This window comes from Eucyclogobius newberryi, unplaced genomic scaffold (assembly GCF_026437365.1).
Source record: "Eucyclogobius newberryi isolate DKJ021-1_F unplaced genomic scaffold, fEucNew1.0.hap1 SCAF_2, whole genome shotgun sequence".
Lineage (NCBI taxonomy): Eukaryota > Metazoa > Chordata > Actinopteri > Gobiiformes > Gobiidae > Eucyclogobius > Eucyclogobius newberryi.
In genome coordinates this window covers 6,166,560-6,189,093 of record NW_027315834.1, presented here as the reverse complement: position 1 = coordinate 6,189,093, position 22,534 = coordinate 6,166,560, and the positions used below count along the sequence as shown (strand labels likewise).

Genomic DNA, 22,534 nt, shown 5'->3' with positions numbered 1-22,534 from the left:
AGGTTGTTACATCTGACCTCCGTTTGAAAAGGAGCCAATCTGTTTCTCCCTTCAGTTCTACAGGTAAAGCGTTCCACTGTTTGGTGCCTTGTGCAGTGAAAGAAGATTGTCCAAAAGTAGTTTTACGTCTCGAGACGCTTCAGTGTCCACTCTAAACTGGACCTTTCCTGAACAGTTTTCAAATAAGCTTTAGTTAAGTATAAGACCATATGGTAACAAACAGTGTTGTTATTTTGTATTACCAATGAGAAACTACTGTAAAAAAAAATCATTGTGATGTTGAAATCTGTATTTAGTCTATAAGCTGGGTATCGTAATCGAGTTTGAAATGTTAATATTGACAATACTACTAAGAGCTTGAAAACTGCACACATCCCTGTTGAGTTCTACTAGTCATGCGTAATTAATTAAATGATTAAGCACACACAAAAAACATGATTTGTGAACAGCAGCCAGTTTATTGGTCAATTTGAAGAACACACAATGATGAAGTGAATATAGCTGCACTACGAGAAGCCGACTTAAGTCAAAATATTCAATCACTGTTTGTACCTGTTTAAAACAAGTGGCATACAACAATTTATGTTAAAAAAGAAAAGAAGAACATTATCAGGGGCGCTCCTTGCCATGCACTTAGTCAAATCCAGTAGAAAATAGTCGCTGAAAGATCATTTTTGAAAGAATCAGTGTTAAAAACATGGAGGTCCTGAGATTTCACAAGTGGGCCATAGTAAAACAGTACAGGAAACGTTACGATGCAAAAATAGTTTAGTTGCTGTACATTGAAGAGATTAAAGAAGCATAGTATAGCTTTTCTGGTTAAAGATCAACCGCCTGCATGTCTCGGAGATGTTGTTGCTTTACCTGGAATGTTCCACAGTTTGGCATTAAAATTATTTCTCCGTGGATACAAGCTGCTGCAGATTAGATACAGCAAACGAAATGTAGCCTATCGCAGCTTTCTGTGCAATTTCTTTTCCAATCTTTTGATCAGCGTCCAAACGAGAAGTGCAATGATCTGCTTGTTTTGAACACTTTATTCTAGACAGGAAAAGCTAATGCTACGCGCCGTAGCTTTGTCAGCTCACAACTTTTCGCTCCGTCTCCTTCTGCACGTGGAGGATCATAGGCTTTAAAAATTCATACAATTCTCCCGTCTGTGAGCTGCACTTTTTGTCTCACGTTTATAAATTGTCCGGGACTCAAAAATGTAGAATGAACTCATGAACAGCTAATAAATAACAATAGTGTGCAAAGGAACAATATCTCCATGTCGACAAGCAGGTGGTGGACCCCCTGCTAGAAAAGTATAGTGCCCCTTTATGGAGTGGTTTTAAATACGTCAAGCAGGAAAACTAATTGTGGTAGTTGATTATAATAATAATAATAATAATAATTAAAAAAACTACACACACAAAAAACAAAGACTACTTCACAATATGTGGTGGTGGCTTTCCTCCTGGGATTTTTGGTTTGCTTTGCAGCCAAGTAAATGGAAGGAAATAAATAGTTAGCGCTCAACTTCACAGAAAGTAAAACAAACAAACAAAAAACAAATCATAAAAGCCACAAAAAAACAACAACTTCTATACATAATAAACAATGCACAAATCGCTCGTCTGCTTATGTACACTTTAAAATATATCCAACACTATATGACATTGTACACAGCATTTTGTAAAACAGTGGGCGGGACCAGATAGTGTTTTGTAAAAGGATTAGAAGACTAGAGTGGACTTTTCCATGATCCAGCCCAGCAGCCATAGTTGGACTACAAGGAGACATGTAAACAAAGCTGCACTTTCTTTTGCAGTGTTGTTAATTTAATTGTATTTGAGCTCTAGCCAATGAGTCGTATGAATAGTCAAATGTTCTCAAAATAGCTTCCATCACAAAGCATTTTAGTAGAATCGCTATCTAAAAACCTTGTAAATCACTTTGTATGGAAATAGGCTGGTCACATAATGTAGGTTTTGTCATAATTTCTGACATTATCCGATACAAATACTTTCTTTTCAGTACTTGTCGATACCAGGCATTATTTTCACAGGGTTCTTCTAACGCAACATTAGATTTCAGAATGAGAGGGGGAAATTGGGGTTATTGCCATAGTGATGAACTATTTAAACCAAAATAATCTATCTTTTAAATGGTGAAAAGTCCTCAAACGCTGAGACCGATAGATATGATTTGAGGGGTTGTTTTGATGCATACTTCAAATAAAATTGTATAAAAGTACTTTGAGTATTTGGCAATGTTTTTACTTTTACCTAGAAACAGGCCTTTATGGATTTTTTGAGCCAATACCGAGATATTCGGCTTGCTACTGTTACCAATAACCGATAAATCTAGTTCAAGTTGAAGTAAAGTTCACAAATTAACTTTTATTACAAAAATAAAAATAGAATGTATTGCTCCGAGATAAAACATAATTTGTTGCATGATTGTGTAAACATACAGCCATATTTCTAATCGAATTGCCAGCTAGCTACCAATCACCAGCCCCACTTAGCAACGTTAGCTGCTTCACCGCAAACACATGAATAACTAAACTGTCTGATTAGATGTATTGGTCCTCGGTATCGGCGTCAGTGCATCCCTCGTTACGTTGAAGATTTTATTTGTCATCGTTTATGGTTAATATCTCTATAATTACTAAACCTATCCATAGAAACTTATTTTTAGACTGCAGAAAAGAACAAATTAGCATGAAAAAGTAGTAGCATTATTCCAAAATACAGATTGTCGGTTTATAGGACTTCAGGCCAGAAGACAAATACAGTGAAGAGCACATTCATTCAAAAATCTAAACTGTATCACATTTAGAACCCTCCATTTGAGACTTGAACATGGACCGGACCTATTGTAAATGGCAGCGGGCGTTACAGTATGTCCACTCTAGTGTTCTATGCCCCCCCCTGCCTCTCTGCGTCCGTCACTGCTCCAGGGTCACGACCTCCACCGCCTGCCCGTCCAGCGTCACAGTGTTTTCTAGGCGAGTCGCCACCGGAGCCATGGCTACCTGCACCGGCCGATTCCCCTGGGCCAAACTGGTCACGACAGTCTGGTACATGCTGACGGGGATCTGCACCAGCCCTGGGAAAGGACAGCAGAACGTATCGTGTTAATACAGTGTTTCCATCAATTATAATATGTTGCCACTCTTTGGAATAGCCAAAGTGGAATCTTTTACTGCTCGAGAGTTGATGCATTTGTACAGGCATGGTGAGTGTCCTTGCTCATGGACACAAGAGTAGCAGTGTTGGCTGGAGCTGAACAATTTGGCTAAACTATCTAATTTTGATTTTTGATCATTGGATTCCGTTTCAAACTTGACATTTTAAAAAGACTGAACTATGAACTGTACGATTAGATTTGCAAAAATCTGTTCTGTAACACATAAGTAGGATTAGTAGTTTTTATGCAGAATAAGATTGGATGTTTTGTTGTTTGTGGAGAAAATTATGGAACTTTGCATTTTGCTGATTTGCGTCCATCACACGATTTTGACAAAACATATAAAAATAATTTGCAGGAGAGATTATTATAATACCAAATTGGAAAAAAGGGGAAATGGTCACCATTAAATACCATTATTAGGAAAGGGAGTATTTCACCCATAACAACAGGACAATAACCAATACCAAAGAAATCCCCAATTAATTCAAATATTTCTGTGTGAACATACACACTGGCAGAGGAAATTAACTGGAGAGTGAGGGAGAGGAACAAGAAATTCAAAATGTAGAAATAAATAAGAGTTCAAAGTTCCTCAGCTCAGTGGACGAAGAGGAGAAATATCTCATGAAATACATTCTGAGATCCACATCATTAGCATTACTTGATCTAGTAGAGGAAACGACAGGGTGTTTGGACAAAAAAAGTGCTGAGTAGGTATTTTTTTGGGATTTTAGCAAAGCTTTTGAAACCATAGAATACTTAAAAAAATAAAAAATGTAAAGTGGAGTGAGGGATATAGTGGCATCATGGTTAAAAAGCTTTATCAATCAGTGCACACAGTTTGTGACCTTTGAGTCAATTGAAATAGATTGTGGCGTACCACAAGGCTCCATATTGGGACCAAAGTTGTTTTTAAAGTATATTAATGACAGATATATTGTTTTAAAAAAGATGAAATTTGTCACATTTGCTTTCACCTCAGGAGAGAAAAAAAACTAAATTCATGGTATTTGGACCAAAAAAACCCCATATAATGTAAAATTGAGGTTTGAAAATGTAGAATTAGAAAATGTAGATGAAATAAAAGTGATTCTTGATAGGAAAATCAGCTGGAAACCTCATATAAATGATATTTGTTCAAAGCTGGTGAAGTGTCCTCAGGCATATTCTAACTCAAAAGTTTATAATACTCCTTATTCCTGCCCTATTTAACCTACAGAGTGCAGGTGTGGGGGAACACCTACAGAACTAAAATCCAAACCATAAATATTTTTCAGAAAAAGGTCTTCAGAATTGTAAAGGTTACAGAGAAGGTGTTATTCCAACAGATTAGAGTACTAAAAAAATACTGCATAAAGCCTGAAAGAAATTACTTCCTTATCATCTACAAAATTTGTTGAGAGGGAAAATACAACCTCCAAAAAAAGGCCGTGGCTGGAGAGCCGACCGCGCAGTTTCAGGGACCGCGACATTTCCCTTATAGCCCGTTACAGCCTCATGGCTAACCCTAACCCTAACCCTAACCTTAACCCTAACCTTAACCCTAACCTTAACCCAAACCTTAACCCTAACCTTAACCTTAACCCTAACCTTAACCCTAACTCTAACCCTAACTCTAACCTTAACCCTAACTCTAACCTTAACCCAAACCCTAACCTTAACCCTAACCCTAACCTTAACCCTAACCCTAACCTTAACCTTAACCCAAACCTTAACCCTAACTCTAACCTTAACCCTAACTCTAACCTTAACCCAAACCCTAACCTTAACCCTAACCTTAACCCTAACCTTAACCCTAACCTTAACCCTAACTCTAACCTTAACCCAAACCCTAACCTTAACCCTAACTCTAACCTTAACCCTAACTCTAACCCTAACTCTAACCTTAACCCAAACCCTAACCTTAACCCTAACTCTAACCTTAACCCGGCACGGTCTAAAACGGCGCTAAAACGCGGTCAAATAGCGGCGCAGTTTCAGGAGCCGCGGCACTGCAGACACTCCCCCCCAAAAAAACTTGTAGGTGAGTGCAGCCGTTTAGGAACGAGTCCGTTTACCAGACTCACGTGAGTTGTAAATGTGGGGTATGATTGGATGAGCTCGTGCTTCTTTTTACTCCTTTTTGAGCATGTGGTGCTTTTGCTTGATGTGACATGTCTAAATGGTTTTTAATATTAATTGACCAAAGGCAACAAAGGTACGCCCTAGTGTCGGCCCACCACTACCCTTAAAAGACACATTAAACATGCTCTTGAGAACTTTTACTTGTCTTTGGGCTTACAATTATGTGAACATTGCTTTGTTTTTATTTACTTATTTCTTTTTTGACAGGATAGTTGTAGTGTTAAATAGGGAAAGAGAGGGTGAGACATTTGACAAATGTCCTCGGTAGGGATGTCAAGATTATTCAGTTAATCGATTATTGTGATTATTTAGGTCGCAATATAATCGTTGAGACTAAAAAAATATTACAGACAATAATAGAAAGAAAAGTGACAATTTTCGAACTAAATTAGGTCAGTATCAGTTCAATTAAAAGGAAATGTGATGATTTGAGAATCAAAATGAAACCTTTTCTGCTCGGCCTTTCCTCAAAAACGTTAAGTGCTTTCATGCTGCCGTTTATGTCAAATGAATCATTCAGAAAGTTTGATTTCATAAAGCAGGTCACACATTGAAGAGCAGAAATGTGAACAAGGAGGAGAGAACATTTAGGATTTTATTGTCGTTTTGGTCATGATGTTAATACTTGTGAATAATTGTTAAATGCCTATGGTTATCCTAACAATAATCATTACACTAAAATAAAACCCAGGACGCTGCGGTGTTAGCGAACATGTGCAACACCTCAAACCACTGCGCCAACCGCGAGCACTCGGAAAACGCACACATTACTTTCATTCAGTCAGATGTTCCCTCATCAGGATTTGGTGTTTACACTCCATCTACTGGCAGCAGTGGAAATTACCATGGGGACATAAACAAAAGCTAGCTTGCCCCGACATGCGAATACTACCTCTGATGTCACAAATGTGGGAAAAGTGTTTTCTGAGGCTCAGGTCAAGCTTTCCCTTCATTACTCCTGTTACGATTTTAGACTTTGCATCCAAATCTAGCCAAACCCAGGTAGTCTTTCTCCGATGGGAAGCTCCATGACTCTCACAATGGTGCAGCTTGTGTTGTGAGCAGGTCTAGCTTCCCCCATCCCCGGCTGTGCGAGTTGCCTGCAGGGATTAGTGCTGAGGTCACGTGGGCTCTGCTCCACCCGACAAGCTGTCAGAGTCACGGACAGATCCAAGGGTCAGCGCAGGGGACGGGACCAGCGTGAGGCTGGCACGAAACCTGAGAGGAAATGTTTCTACTCTTTGTACAGCATTTGAAAAGCAGTAAAAAAACTAAAAAAATATTATAGTAAAAATGTGATATTATTATTTGTGTTTATAGGCAAAACAAGTATTTCTAAATGAGATGTAGTTGAACTTGTCTTGTTCTAGTGCAGATGTTGTAAAAGAAGCTCTTAGGGTCAAGAAAACAAGGAAGTCAGGTGTTAGCATGCTAGCTGTTAGCTATATGACAAAACTAGTTTTGGCTTCTCAAAGTTTTCAAAAGCGCTCACAAACTGCAGGGAATAATTTGGATGGTCGGAATACATGAGAGACACATTTGGACTGTTGCCAACACATAAGGTAGAGTACATAACACATGATCACAAGCATGCTTCCTTTAAAAAAGAAAATGAAATGTTTTGTCAAAATGCTACAAAGAGTTTGATATAAAGGAAAACACTCAATACCTGATATCGATTTTGATACTGCAATGATAATAAAAAAACACTCCTTACACAACATGACAATTGTTTTTGTTAATAGTTGTTTTAATATTATGTGGTTTTAGACTTTAGAATTGTCTTATAATCTAATAAGTTAACAATTCAGGAAGGACCAATTTTGTCCTGTTTTTGTCCTTTTTGATACCATCTTCTACACATTATTAATAACATTTTAGTTGAGCGCATTTGCTCAAGAGCTGATGTAATAATATGTTTATTGCACTGGACTTGACTTTAAGCCACTGCCATGTTTTCCAAATGGCCCTTATTTATTTTGATTGCAATTTACAATGAAGAACCTCAAAGTACTAGGTAAACAATCATTCAAAGTAGCAACATCATTTGTAGAAACCCATTTGAAACTCCAAAATGTTGATTTACCTTTTATTGGTAAAGACAAGTCCCATTTCATCACGTTAGCCCTTATTATTGTGGAGGGAACATCGGCGCTTTAAGGCGACAAGTGCTTTTCACATATGAGGGTTAGGGCCTGGTGCATTGTGGGTAGTTCAGGGAGCTGAGGGCCCTAAACAAACCAATCATTGTGTTGGCTTGGGCACTTGAAAGAGCACTCCACTCTAAAGTGATTAGCTGAGGTCAACAGTGAGAGGGACCGACTGTGGACGCTCTATGGGCCGTTTGAGTGACTCTGATTCAGGGGCATGGGGGTCTCAACTGGAGCCCACGCCCAAATCATCAAATATTATATTATAGGCCCCCTGTATTATATTATTATATTTATACTAGACAAGGCTACACTATTTTACATGACATAACATTATATTACATTTAATGGAAGACTGAGGCCTAAGAGTAACGGTCATGATTGAATAAAGGCTTTTTAATAACAGTTCTAAAAGGGGAGGGTCAAATTGTAGTTATTTAGTTTTATTTTATTAAAGGGTCACTAATAATATACATTTGAAATCAGTGAGTTTGAGACCCCTGCAGTAGCAAATGCCAATAATTGCTCTAATTCAAGTGATCACAACTGAATTGAAATTGCTTTTTGAATGGCCACAACTAGGGAAAATACATTGCATTCATTTTTATTTCCTCTACAAACAACAAAGCACTACAAAGTACAAACAAGGTCTGAAATGTACAATTCAGTTGTAACGATTCTTGTTTCTTCAAATGTTTTACAAAAATGTATATATACAATTGCTGATATCTCTCCACAAAATCTCCTGCAAATCCTTTGTTTTAAAACCTTAATCTAGTTTTAGGTGTCACGTTCCTCACTCAAGGCTATAATGTAGTGATTTATTTACATTTTTTGACAAATAGCTTCATATTCACAGTTAAAGACAAATGTGCACTCTGCTAAATGTCTGCGATGAACTCTTAATGGAGGAGGTAGAACTGTTCTGGAGGCCTCTTTGGGATCTGCTCACGTTTTAGCATAAATATTTGAAACCTACAAAGAAAACACTAGAGTGGAATTGACAGCTTGATAAAAGGAGTATGTTGTATTGATTGTGTATTGATTTTGAGTCTGATCTTTAAGACACATTTACCATTCCATCCAGAGGGGTGAGAATTACCTTGTAGATCAATATATTGATTTGGACAGCTCACTATCCACTGCTAATCAAAGGAAAAGCAGATCTCAGACTGGATTTCAGACACTATTGATTCAAGTTGTACTATATTATTTATTCAAAGTGCATTAAATGATTTTTCAAAGTATTGAGTAACTACAAGACAAAAAGAAAACTACAAATTGCAAATGCCAGTAATATTACGTGGCAACCATATTTACTTATACATTTGGAATAAAAATATATTAGCTGCCAGTATTTATATATAGAATATTTATTCAAATCCATATTCACGTCCAGGAGCGTTCACGTTTGAGACAACAAAATATATATACTGCATATTTTACCTGCTTATTGCGTTGTCCGGAATGTTCCACAGTATGGCATTAGACGTGTCCATCTTACATTTATTCAATTACAGGTGTTTTTTATTGCTTACAAAACTTGAAAAACATGCATTCTTACCGTGGAGCTGAGTGAGGTTGCCTCGCCACAGATCTGACCTGTTCACCTGCTTGTCTCCTTGGAGATAGATAACTTTAATGCCATATTGTGGAACAATTCAGGCAAAGAAATAACATCTCCACGGTAACATAAACTGGCTGCCCCTTCACCAGAAAAGTTGCACACTGCACCAATTGGTGTTTTATACAAAATAAGATCCCATGGAGATAAAAAGAGAAGAGAAGCTATTTATGCCAACTCTGACTTAAATACAATGTTTTTGTTCAGGTCCTTAGTATTGAACTATAACTCCCCGCCTCTGCATAGTGACATTTGACCTATAAACAAGCAACAGATTGTCATTTACATGTTTTTATTTTTGAAAAGTGTCTATGTGACATTGTAGAATCCTACATGTGTCACTTTGAGTCTTTAGTTACCAAATAATGGCAACTAAGTACAGGGGCGTGGGCGGGGGTGGGTGAAAACAGGAATGTTCTATGCTCTTGAGCCTCAGTTACAGGACAAGATTACTCAAAATTACAATAGAACCGAGTGAACAAATGATGAGGAAACACTGTTGTAACAGGGTTAAAGCTCATTAAAGATGATTTTGCATAATATGTCCCCTTTATTCATTCCAATATCACAGTACCAGAGCCACAGTGTCGCACGGATCTAGGGTAAAATAGTACTAAACTAAAAGGGCAATGCAGCACCATCTGCCCCATCAGCACAGAGCAGATTAGAGGGGCCGGGCCTGAGTGGGACTGAGGCTGAGGAGGCTTATTCTACTACATTAAATACATCTTATTAGTTCACCAAGGCTTGAGGTTCTTATGAATGGTTAGAGTGATATACTTTGAGTAATAAAAACATAACTGACTGGTAATTCTATTTTAGGGTACATTTATTGACCCTATTATTAACTGCTCATTTGGACAATTGTAAGTGGTCCTTTTTGGCGTAAATGTGTATTATTCATTCGATTATTGTCTTATTCTGTATAATCTTATTGTGCTGAGAATTGGACCCTTTATTGTTTATAAGTATGGCGTGAAAATTTTGTACATTGTGTACATAGATCCTGTCCAATCAAAAGCAGAATAAGGATATGCAGATTAAGGGCCGAATACAATTCATTTAATGCATGTATCTTGAATTTACAAGTTGGTTAGTTAAAGGAAGGTATTTTTTCATGGAGTCCCTGGTGATGAAAATTCATGCTCTGCCTCCGACCCACCCCTCAGTCCCCCTGAACAGTGCAGCGCTCGGGACCCCTCTCCAGATCTTGAACTAGACTTGGATCTGAGCTGAAGGACTTGACCAAAAGTGCATGTTTTTGGGTCGATGGGGGAACAGAACCCCGACACAGAAATCAAATTGAATAAATTCATAAAATTACATATATACATATATTTACAATTAAAAAACATTTTTTTGACAGGAAAGTCCCTCCCCTTCATTTAAGCGCACTTAACATTGTATGAATATTACAGGCCTGCTTCCCTTCTCAATGATGTTATGAACCATTATGGCATTATGTTTTTTCAACAGTGTATAAAATAACATTTCCAAGGTGTCTTTGTAAACATGTTGTACCTGTGCCATCCTGCACCCCGGCGAGTGCCCCGACCGCAGCCGCCGTTTCTGCCAGGACGATCTGCCCTCCGCCCTGTAACGTGGCCTCGGCTAGAGTGGCCACGGCGTGAGCTGCCGCCTCACTGCAACAACACAGGAAACATCAGCCTTTACGCGCCATCATTTAAGATAAACCAACACAAAGCAGTAAGCAAACGCTGTCCCAAGCTCTCAGACACATTCATCAGTGTGAGCAGAAACGGAACGCTTGAGGACAGAATGACAGTAAATATATATTTACATTTTATATCGTTTTACTGAGCTGTGGTGGAAGTTTTTTAGTGTGTCAAATGTCAACGTTTAGAATATCACTAGTAATGCACTGACCATGTATCTGACCCAAAGTGCACTGAAAGGACCATAAGATCACACAATTACAAATATTTGTACACAAAAGTAAAATGTGTATTTGTACATTTGATGTTTGAGGGTGTAATGCCTTTATAGTGTGAAGTGCCTTTCTAACAACAATAATAATAAAGATGATGATAAAAACCAGAGTAAGGATGGCTTTTCTCAAACGTTACATCATTTTGGGTGTAACTCTTTTAATTTGAGATATTTTATATCATGGGTCATGTCACACTGTAGCACATTCTCTAAAATATCATACATTGCCAAATATGTCTACACAGTGATAGTTAAAATATTTTGTTCTGTCCCATCGTAAAGGATTTGTTTTTAACAATTGGAATTGTTTTTATATATAGTAGGATTTCACAAAAATGAGAGTATAATAATGATTTATTTTGCCCAGAGTTTGTCCTGGAGCAGAAAAGACAGAGCTCCTTTTTAAATATGTGATTTTTCATGTCACACCACAGGACACACTTTAAATTATTGAAAGTAGAAATAATAATGTTAGTTTAATAAATGATGTAAACACACTTTACACGCACATCTTTATGCCAATACATTTATTAAGGGTTAGTGTGAAATCTGTTGAGTTGAATTTTGGAGGAAGAAAAAAACTTATTTAGAAAGTAATTTAAAGTGAAGGGAACAAAATAACAATAACTGTCATATGTACCCATTTATATGTAAAAAGGCAAATTAAACTAGACTCCTTTCTGTTGTGGCCCATATAACACTTATGAGCACAATAAAATAATAACTTGCGATTTATTAATCATTTTGGTTGCCTCAGACACGACTAAAGCCATAGAGCCCCAACACATTTGAGTCAGTATACCTAAAACACGTTCGTTAATGTGTACTGCCCCGCTTAAATGAATTAGCTGAGGACTGTTCCTGTCAGAATAGGTGCTGCGTCGTCGGCACACACAGATACACAGGCTTATTAGGAGCGTGGGGTAAAGAGGCAGAGTTGTAAGAGGCTTTCCTTGTCTGGACTTATGGAGAATCTGTTACATCTCCTAATGGCCAGGTGCTGCACTCTGAACAAAGCAGTTTGATTGAGCAGTGGACTTAGCTGCTGCGAGCCTATTACACGTCAGCCTCTTAATAATGTAACATGTGTCCAAAGATTTGCTCCAAGTCACATCAGAGTTATCAAGACAAGCACAAGAAAGTCTCTAAGCAAATGTAGGGCTCTGCAATCATTCATCTGCATAATAGTGACGAGTTCTCAAACTTATTTTTTCATTTTTTGTATGGGATTGACCAATTCAAAATCTAATAACAGGAATGACAGTGACGAGAGTGACATTTTTAAATGTTCAATTGCTAGTTTGTGTTAGCTACAGAGCCACGTGCTGTAAATTTAAATCAAATTACATGTAAAGACTAAATAAGTGTGAAGAGTTTATGCATTAAAGACTGGTGACAGGAATTATGCGAGAGAAAATTATATTATGTTTGAGGGGTGTGAGTAATGTTAACAATGATGAAAAGCTTGGGGACAGCTATAAAATGATTATTTAGAATTATTTAACAAAATTTATTTTTGTGACTGAATAATTGTGAATCGTTGTGAGCAAGTGAGAAATGGTGATGAGACTGGGGAATGACATGCAGCAAAAAGTCGATATCCCGGCATGCCTATGTGCCATCCACTCCAGCACAAGCAACACACAATTAGGAACTTGATGTGAATTGCTTATTGAAAATTGGATTTTATTTTTATAACATATGGTTATATATATATATATATATATATATATATATATATATATATATATATATATATATATATATATATATATATATATTCTAAACAATACGATGCAATAATTCACATTTCTAAATTTGCTGTGAGAAAAATGTAATGTCTCTGGCACATAAAAGGCACTGACTTTGACCTATGTAAAATAAAAATAATTATTTGACCAGTTGACTAATCAAGACTAGTGGAATACTATGCAGCATTATTAATAAGGAGAGTTAAATCTGTGGCACATTTTACCGGGTATATTGCTAGAGAACTACCGTAATTCTCATTGATCAAACATGACCTGCTTTTGTTTACAATAGTCTAGATATCAATAATTGACTATTAAATTAAAATAAAATAATCTGATTAGTTGTTACAGCCATGTCTGTTACTGTTGTTGGGTCAAGGAACAGAATAACTGATTCAGTCTGCTAAAAGAGAGAAAAATCTATCTGGATCAATTCTGAAGAGATTTAGAAGTTAGTTTGGTCTTGGCGTCAAAACGTCTCTGAAACTTCAACATAAAATTCCCAACATTACCACTAATTTCATCAGGGCTGCCAGTAGATCTCAATTTCCATCTATGAAGATTTAAGAGACAAAATGTTCCGGTTTCAGTGGAGTGTGAGGGCCGTCGCTTAGCAAACACAAACAGAGCAGAGGAGGAGGAGGGGGAGAGGAGAGAGGAAGGAGAGGAGGGAGAGGGGGGGAGAGGAGGGAGAGGGAGGAGAGGGGAAGGAGAGGGAGGAAGAGGAGGGAGAGGGGAGGAGAGGAGGGAGATGGGAAAGAGGAGAGAGGAAGGAGAGGAGGGAGAGGGGGGGAGAGGAGGGAGAGGGAGGAGAGGGGAAGGAGAGGGAGGAAGAGGAGGGAGAGGGGGGGAGAGGAGGGAGATGGGAAAGAGGAGAGAGGAAGGAGAGGAGGGAGAGGAGGGAGAGGAGAGAGGAAGGAGAGGGAGGAAGAGGAAGGAGAGGGGGGAGAGTGAGGGAGAGTGAGGGCGAGGAGGGAGAGGAAGAGTGAGGGAGAGGAGAGAGGAAGGAGAGGAGGGAGAGTGAGGGAGAGGAGGGAGAGGAGGGAGAGTGAGGGAGAGGAGGACCCAGGTGGGTGCAGGTAACGAGCCCCAAAGCACCACACGCGACTGGAACATTGGGCCTGACAATGATAATAACTGCATCTCTTCTTCAGGTAATGAAATAACACTCACATAAACACAAGTGTGAGTTTGCCAGAGGATATTCGCAGCACTATGTGGACTTTGTCTGGATTAGGGCTGTCACTAAGTATTTTTTTTTAAACAATAAGAGAAAATTTAATGAGCAGAAAGATGTCAAACGATTTAGAATTAATTCACATACGGTATATATATTTTTAAAGTAATTATGTAATATGATTACTTTGAAATAAAGTAATCAAAAGAAGCAATCTGAATACTTTTTGTAGGAGTAATCAGACAAACACTGCTTAAGACTGCTTTTTTCCCACTGGTAGTTAGTTAAAGGCGAAATGGATGATTTTTCGGCGATTTGAGAGCGCAGGCGGAAGTGCGCATGCACAGATCGCATCGCATCTTTCGTCTCCTGTAGATTTCCGTCTGCTTCTGAGCCAGCTCGAACTGTCTATCTCCGTCTTCATTTTGTCCCGTACACTGAGGGAACTATATTATGATAGATCAATGCGCTTAGACACGCGGAAACGTGGGGACGAGCCACACGCGGCTGAAGGTGAGCGGTAGGTGTGTTTTATGATTGATACGTGGCAGGACTAATCGGCAGTCCACGCCACGAGGAAATAATACTCAGATTTGGGCCCAAAAAATCGTCCATTCAACCTTTAATCTACATATCATAAGTGAAAACTAAATAACTAGTAAATAACTTGAAATGGACTTCCTGTTGAAACTTGTGGAGCTGATTCCCGTCCAAACGACAAAGTGCTCCACCGCTGGAGGATGTTCAGGGATCATCAGGCCTAACGGTGCTAAAGTTCACATTTTTTTTTATGTTAAAATAGTAATGCGATGATGTTGAACCCTATGTGTATTCTTTTTGGGCAAAACATTTAAAGCCCAAAGTACAGAGGACTGGGTGTAAATTTGGGGCAGGGGAGAGATGCCCCAAATGCAGATCACTGAAAGACACATCAGTAACTTAAGATAAAACAGATATAAAACATATTAAGTTATTTGACTCATGTGCGCCTCACCTGTTCAGTGCCATGGTAACAGTGGCTCCGGGCTGGAGCTCCTGACCTGCAGCAGCAGCAGCTTCAGCTAAAGACGCCACGGCCTGCGTCGCTTCAGACGACGTCGTCTGAATCGTCATCTCTCCGCCCTGAATAGTCGCCCAGTTTTGCTCCACCTGAAACACAGAACACTTCAGCTTCAAGAGCCTGGGACTCTCATTTACACGCTTCAGAGATTTCACTCACACTCACTAGATTACACTAAGGTCCTGTTTTTGAGTTGAGCAACTGCATTTGATGAATGAAGATGAGGTTGTGAGCGTGTCCGTTTTGTACTTTCTCCACTTATTTCTCATTTCTTAAATTGATCAGGTTTGAGCCCAAATGGCGGGCCTAATAGTATCCTCATCATGCAGTAAATACATTCATATTTCCCCCTATTCCCTAAGGTTCTTTCAAGTGAAATAACAATTTACTTGAATGTGGCATAAATAAAGCGAAATTCATTAGTCGGTGTCGGTGACTAAAAACTTTTTAAATTTAGGAATATATATCTTATTTAGGAATATCCTATGGTCAAAAGTATCTCAATACTATTGTGGGCTGTCACAATACAGTATATCAAATTAGAAGTGTCCGAACTATGGCCCAGGGCAAATGAGGCCATCAGACCAATTTTTATTGGCCCCATGGAGCAGATGTAGTATAAAATTGGGCTAATTCTGCTATCATAACAAGACTTAAAATGAATGTTCCCTGCCTTATTAAAGTGTGGTGGCTCAGCAAATGTGTGTAAAATGCAAACTTGTGAATGATTCACTGTGGGGTATGCAAATAAAAATCTCATTCAATAATATTACGATATTGTGGAGCGGCTAAAGATTTGTAGAAATGATAAGCCTTTCTTGTGATTTTTTACCGTCATAATAAAAATAATTAAGATGTAAAAATGCTTAAATCAGAAGGAACTTCGTAGACCATGATCCTTCGCTCCCTTTCAGAGCAGATAACATGAACTTCTGATTTTTAGCTGCTGTTGCATTGAAATTGAGTGCGTGTTACCTCTCCATCAGTGACAGTGGAGTAGTTGACTTGTGCCACTGTGACTCCAGGGAGCTCTGAAGCGTCTGCCAGAGTGGCCACCGTGTGCCCTGTGCCAACCTGAGGAAGAATAACATACATCTCATTGTATATCATATTATTTTTCTTTGCATTTTAAAGTGGATATTTTATGCAAAGTTAATCTAATGAGCTTTGAATCTTGTTACAACAGTGTTTACTCATCCTACGTTTTCTCAAAGTTGTATTTTGATGGATTCCTGCATATTTGAGTTAATCCTGTATTGTCCTGCAACTGAGGCTCGACTGCTCATAAAATTCCTGTTTTCACCTACCCCTATCCTCGCCCACAATCAACTACTTGTTATGGTCGAAAGTCACTATGAAGCGGGACATAGCAGTGCTAAAGTTTGGAACAGGAAGTTAACAGAACTGTTTCTATTATCAAGCCGTTTTAGATCAATATTGCAGTTTACAATGGATATAGTGTACTTATATGCTATGGTTCAATTCAGGTTTATTCTACAAATAAACCTGAACGAAACTTAACGGAGTATTGACCTCGATCCAAAAGTATACATTTCGCATCATTGTGGAGTACCTGGATGAGCGAGACAGTTCCATCGGGGTTATTGACGGTTTGGACCACAGTCTGCGAGGGCACCAGGTGTGCTATGCTCTGAGCGGCGGTCAGGTGTGCGTGGGTCGCTGTGGTTGTGGTCACTTGGTGGTCTTCAAAAGCGTAGAGCAGATCCTCGCGGCCGTGCTGCTTGTAACAATTTTTAACGATTGTGCGAAGGGCCTGCGTCCACGACACCTGAGGGAGACACAGGATTTACAGACGGTTGCCTCGGAGCATTTAGGCTTTTCAAAGTATCAACTAAAACGTAACAAAGAAGCAAGATTAATGATAATGAATTCATTATCTTGTCTTTGAATCATTTTGGTTGGTGTTTATTTACTGGAGTTGAACAAATCATTTAGATTGATGATTATTCATACATTAATACTTGCGCACACAGTAACACTCAGCTATATGTGGGCAATGCAGTCATTTTTACAAAGGCAAAGTCTGATATTGAACTTACTGACCAACTGACATTTATGACTGTATTGATGAGTGGCTCAGAAAGTCAGGTCTTCTGTTAAATTCTAAAAAAAACTGTTTATATATAACAGGGGGGGGGCAGCAATGCTTCTGGGCCTCCCTGGGAAACACTGCAGTAAACAATTACTGTACATCTGATGACTTTATTGCTTGAATTAAAAGAGGAGCAGGTAAGAAATCTCCCTCATCCTTCCTCTCGCCTCTCACCCTCTGCTTCTGCTCCTCGGTGCGCACGTCACTGCGGACATTTGCCCAGGGGATGTCCTCGGGCCACCACAGCGGCTTACAGCTCTCCTTCCCCCAGCCCGGCTTCCCTCGGCCCGTCGAGTACTTCAACATCTCCGGGATAAATGCTCGCAACTGGGCCTGGAGCAGCAAAGACACGCAGAGGAAACACATGAGATCAAACTACAGACGGACACATATACAAGCATATAGAACATTATTCCCATATTCTATCATAACATTGGAGAGGTGGAAAGATCCTGAAAATGTTGATTATTGTGAGTGTTGTTGTGAATGTGAAGAAGCAGATTAAATATACACTTCTTAAAAGGTACTTTTACAGTTGTCTGATACTCAAATATCAACTTACAGGTTTAAAGACATGTTTCAGCATATTTCTGGAGGAAATAAGTCTGAATATTTCTACTACCCAAAAGATAAAATCAAGATATTCCTTTTTGTCAATATGGCCGGCCCCAATGACTCAAGTGTGAGCTATAATGTGCATTTGACCTTCTCTGCATTCCATTCAAGGGCTGGGTATTGCCCAAATACCTGATGATACAAAACACTTTCCAATAAGGGCTCCACAATACAATACAATACATATAACCCAATACCAATGTTTAAAGTTTTCTAAAATTATTCTAAAATTTTGATTATGTAGAAAAACAAAATGCAACTGGACTGGTCTTGATCACAATGTCCTTAATATCAGAATACAATTGTCCTATCTTATGAATAATTCACCTTTTCAGCCCTGCAGCTTTAGGGCAGCAGTCAGCAGGTCAATAACTCTGCATAGTATAATGATTTTATGTTGTGGAAAATACACATCTCTGTTTCAACACATCTTTTATATTGCCGTTTCAATATTTTTGAAAGTGAAACAAAAGTGCAACTCACGATTTAGGGCAGTCATAAATAATCAATGTCTGAAAATAATTGTTTGGAAAAATATCGCCATTTCCCTGGACTTTGGTGGTAAGCAACTAATACAACTAATTATCTATTCTCCCTAATATAGTCCATTCTACCGGACACAGACAGGTTTATGCCCTTGAGCAGGAGGTGTGCATCGATCGGACTTGCTGAAATAGTCTGACACTGCAAATAGAATCAGGAGTTTCCAAAACGAGAGCGCGCTAATGTTTATTAACAGACCAATCTATGGCGCTGGCTCCGGCCTGAAGTGACAGACACACAACACAAACTTTAAATCATCCAAGTCTAGTCTGCTGTCAAAGTCCAGACAAGGCAGCGAAGAGCAAGGAGACGATTCAATATCGTTCGACTTGTTAAATCCCACTTCAAAAACCAAGCCAAACTACTTCTTTTCACGGCAATTAAAAAAATAAACAAATATAAGACTTTTTGGTAACAAATCATAACTTTGGGCAGTATTAAATAATCAATATATGTCAATTATTTGGAGGGCTGAAAAGGTTTGGGAAAATATCCAAAATGTTTTGTCTGTTTTTCGATTCTGTTCATAGTTCCTATTTTAAACACATTATTAGAACATTCATTACAATTTGAGTGAAGACTATGCCCTTCAAATAGGGATGTATTGATCGGCAAATCTCATGGTGATCACAATGTAGAAGAGCTGCTCCATCACCCACTGCTCAAAAACTACAAGAGCAAACGCAGACATTAGGAGTTAGATTTGAACCTAATACAGGCATGAAGACGACTATTTTTTACAGCTACAAAAGAAGTCATGCCAACAACCTCTATTAACCTCTATTAAGAGTCATTTGTGACTAGACTTGAATGAACTGTACTTAAAACACAGAATTGGCCAGGAAACGTCTTAAAAGAGGGGAAAAAGTAATTCACCCACTCCAGACCACGCCATCCAATATTAGGCCAACTATGTTGCCAACTGTATCTTGTAACTGTATTTCTATATACTATATTATAATATAAAAACAAGATTGACAAGATTTTGGTACAAATCATTAATATCATACTCCAAAAAAATTCAGCTCTAGGTAGTTCTTTGTAGTTCTGTCTTAAGCAATGCATTTAAGAAAAGAAGCTTATAATTTCAGGTATTGTATCAACCCACAATATTATTGTGACACTGTTCCCGTTACGATTATCATGATATTTAGGTTATTTGTACATCTCTAAATTCAAAACATGTTTTGGAGGTTTACAGGCGTAGCTGTTTTTTTTTTACAGAGATGAAATCATATTTTGTAGGCTTAATGCTTTGTAATTTGCATCCATTCTATTTGCAATATTGATTTGATCGCAATAAATCTTGCACCCCCAATTCTTGAATAAACTGATACATCATTTTATCAAAGCCGATTAGTAAGAGTGTTAAACTGAATGAACTTGGATAGATGATATATGGAAAATAGGCTAACCTGCGCTATGAGCAGATAAAATTAAAGCATAAACTCATACCGCTCAAACTCAATAGTGATTGGTTGGGGTTTAGCGCGGTGTCCTCAGTGTCCTGGTAATATGCAAGCATCGCCAGGGGATTATATTGCACAATGAGCCACTGCAGCGTCTGCCTGCCTTGACATCAGGGGCTAAATTTGGTTCCGGGAGAAATAAATCCTCCCCTTCCTCCACCAACCCCGTTTCAGACTGTCACCGGCCATCTCCGCGCAGATCAGTGTGCATCAACGCAGACATATAAAAACGCATGTCAAACTGAACATTTAAATAGTCACAAACACAATAACAAAGGCAATTATTAAGGGCATACAACTTTCTTCACCTTCGCACTTTCTTATTGCTAAAAATCAAATCAATTTATTTTTGTAAGGCCCAAAATCACAACAACAGTTGCCTCTGAGGACCACAGGGAGAAATGAATCAACAATGTCTGAAAAAAACAAAAACAACAACAACAACAACTGCGTACTGCGTGTACTTAGACCTGTACATGTTCTTGTATTGGTGTTACCATTAGAATTTCCATCTCTTTTTAAATGATAAGACTCAGCAATATCAATATCAAAGACACATCCCCAAAATGATATGCAAAAATAGAATATTGAGTATCATCTATATAATAAAAAATAATAATGTATATATCCATCTTTAATTAATATTGATTATTCAGGCCACAAAAAAAAAAAAAAGTGTGCAAAGTATGCAATCTATAATCTAGAAAGTAAACCTGAATGTAATTTTTTTTTTTAATTTAGCTCTATATCTAGCCGTTTATGTCACTTTAACTTTAGTTTATCATTCAGAAGGTTTGCTTTCATAAAACTGGGCACATACAATTAGAATAAGAGAAAAATAAGGATTGTGCTGTCGTTTGGTCATGGTGTCAATAATGGTGAATAATCGTTAAATAGTGTTTGTCTTCTCACAATGACAGTAACACTATAATTTGACAGGTAACAGGTAAAGTTCAAGTTCAAGTCTGAATAAGTAGTTTATGGTTAACATCTCTATAATTGCCGACTTAAGGTACAGTATGTGTGGCGTGCGCGGACAGATGGTGTAATTACGGTGACGAGTGAGTTAAGTGGCATGTTGTCCTTCCACACCCCCACTCAAACCCCCCAAAATACTAATCCCGCGAGCACCGGTCCAATCAGCATTTAGGAAGAGGGCTGAGGCGCGCTGTCCCAGGCTCTGAAGAGGCTGTGGGTAATTATAAGCTCAGAACAGACCCCCAACAGATCACCTGCTGCAGATGCTTCCAATACAAAGACCTAACCTTTGATGCTGGATTTGGCTGACTAAAATGTATTTATTTAGTCTACCTATTAAAATATAACACTTCTATTTGTGCTCTTATCCCTGTGAAAATCAGCTTTTTGGTCAAATCGCCATATCGGTTGGTGATGGTTAAAACACTTTTCCACACACACTCCTTCTATTAGTCAGCTTTTCTCATGTTCAAAGTGTGTCATAGATTTATTCAACCAATCACAATGACGTGCAAATGATTGACATACCGGTATATTCATTATTTAAGACTGGTCTAATGAATTGGGGTCAAATATAAATCCTGATCTTGCTCCAGGAAAATCGCAACATTAGTTTAGCATATTGCCCACCCCTAATTTCATTCCATACAGGACAGTGACAGGACTGACAGTGACAGGACTGACAGTGACAGGACTGACAGTGACAGGAATGACAGTGACAGGAATGACAGTAATGTCAGAAACAGTAGTGACAGTAACAGGGGCAACAGTAACAGAAATAAAAGTGACAGGAATGACAATAACAGTACTGATGGAAACAGGAGTGTCAGAAACAGGAATTACAGTAACAGGGGTGACAGGAATACAAGAGCGGCAGTAACACAGGTGACAGTAACAGGGGCGCCAGTAATAGCAGTACAGGAGCGACAGTAACTGGAGTACAGGAGCGACGATAACAAGAACGACTGTAACAGGAGCGACAGTAACAGGAGCACAAGAGCGACAGTGACAGGAGCGACTGTAACAGGAGCGACAGTAACAGGAGCGACAGTAACAGGAGGGACAGTGACAGGAGGGACAGTGACAGGAGCGACAGTAACAGGAGGGACAGTAACAGGAGCACAAGAGCGACAGTGACAGGAGCGACTGTAACAGGAGCGACAGTGACAGGAGGGACAGTGACAGGAGGGACAGTGACAGGAGGGACAGTGACAGGAGGGACAGTAACAGGAGGGACAGTAACAGGAGGGACAGTAACAGGAGCGACAGTGACAGGAGCGACAGTGACAGGAGCGACAGTGACAGGAGCGACAGTGACAGGAGCGACAGTGACAGGAGCGACAGTGACAGGAGCGACAGTGACAGGAGCGACAGTGACAGGAGCGACAGTAACAGGAGGGACAGTAACAGGAGGGACAGTAACAGGAGGGACAGTAACAGGAGCGACAGTGACAGGAGCGACAGTGACAGGAGCGACAGTGACAGGAGCGACAGTGACAGGAGCGACAGTGACAGGAGCGACAGTGACAGGAGCGACAGTGACAGGAGCGACAGTGACAGGAGCGACAGTGACAGGAGCGACAGTGACAGGAGGGACAGTGACAGGAGGGACAGTAACAGGAGGGACAGTAACAGGAGCGACAGTGACAGGAGCGACAGTGACAGGAGCGACAGTAACAGGAGGGACAGTGACAGGAGCGACAGTGACAGGAGCGACAGTGACAGGAGCGACAGTGACAGGAGCGACAGTGACAGGAGCGACAGTAACAGGAGCGACAGTAACAGGAGGGACAGTGACAG

The 22,534-nt window shown here is 39.2% G+C and overlaps 1 protein-coding gene across 2 annotated transcripts in view; it reads right to left on the bottom strand.

Moving 5' to 3' along the window:
* Positions 1 to 438: 438 nt before the first annotated feature.
* Positions 439 to 22,534, bottom strand: part of nrf1 (nuclear respiratory factor 1) — a 34,232-nt gene continuing 12,136 nt past the window's right edge. For both annotated transcript variants that reach the window (XM_072453791.1, XM_072453792.1), the window contains exons 6-11: positions 17,304 to 17,462; positions 16,590 to 16,805; positions 15,992 to 16,090; positions 14,951 to 15,105; positions 10,600 to 10,721; positions 439 to 3,096 (exon numbers count right to left, since the gene is read on the bottom strand). In XM_072453791.1, coding sequence (XP_072309892.1) covers positions 2,936 to 3,096; positions 10,600 to 10,721; positions 14,951 to 15,105; positions 15,992 to 16,090; positions 16,590 to 16,805; positions 17,304 to 17,462 — 912 coding nt within the window. In that variant the 3' untranslated portion in view covers positions 439 to 2,935. The remainder of the gene's footprint in view (positions 3,097 to 10,599; positions 10,722 to 14,950; positions 15,106 to 15,991; positions 16,091 to 16,589; positions 16,806 to 17,303; positions 17,463 to 22,534) is intronic.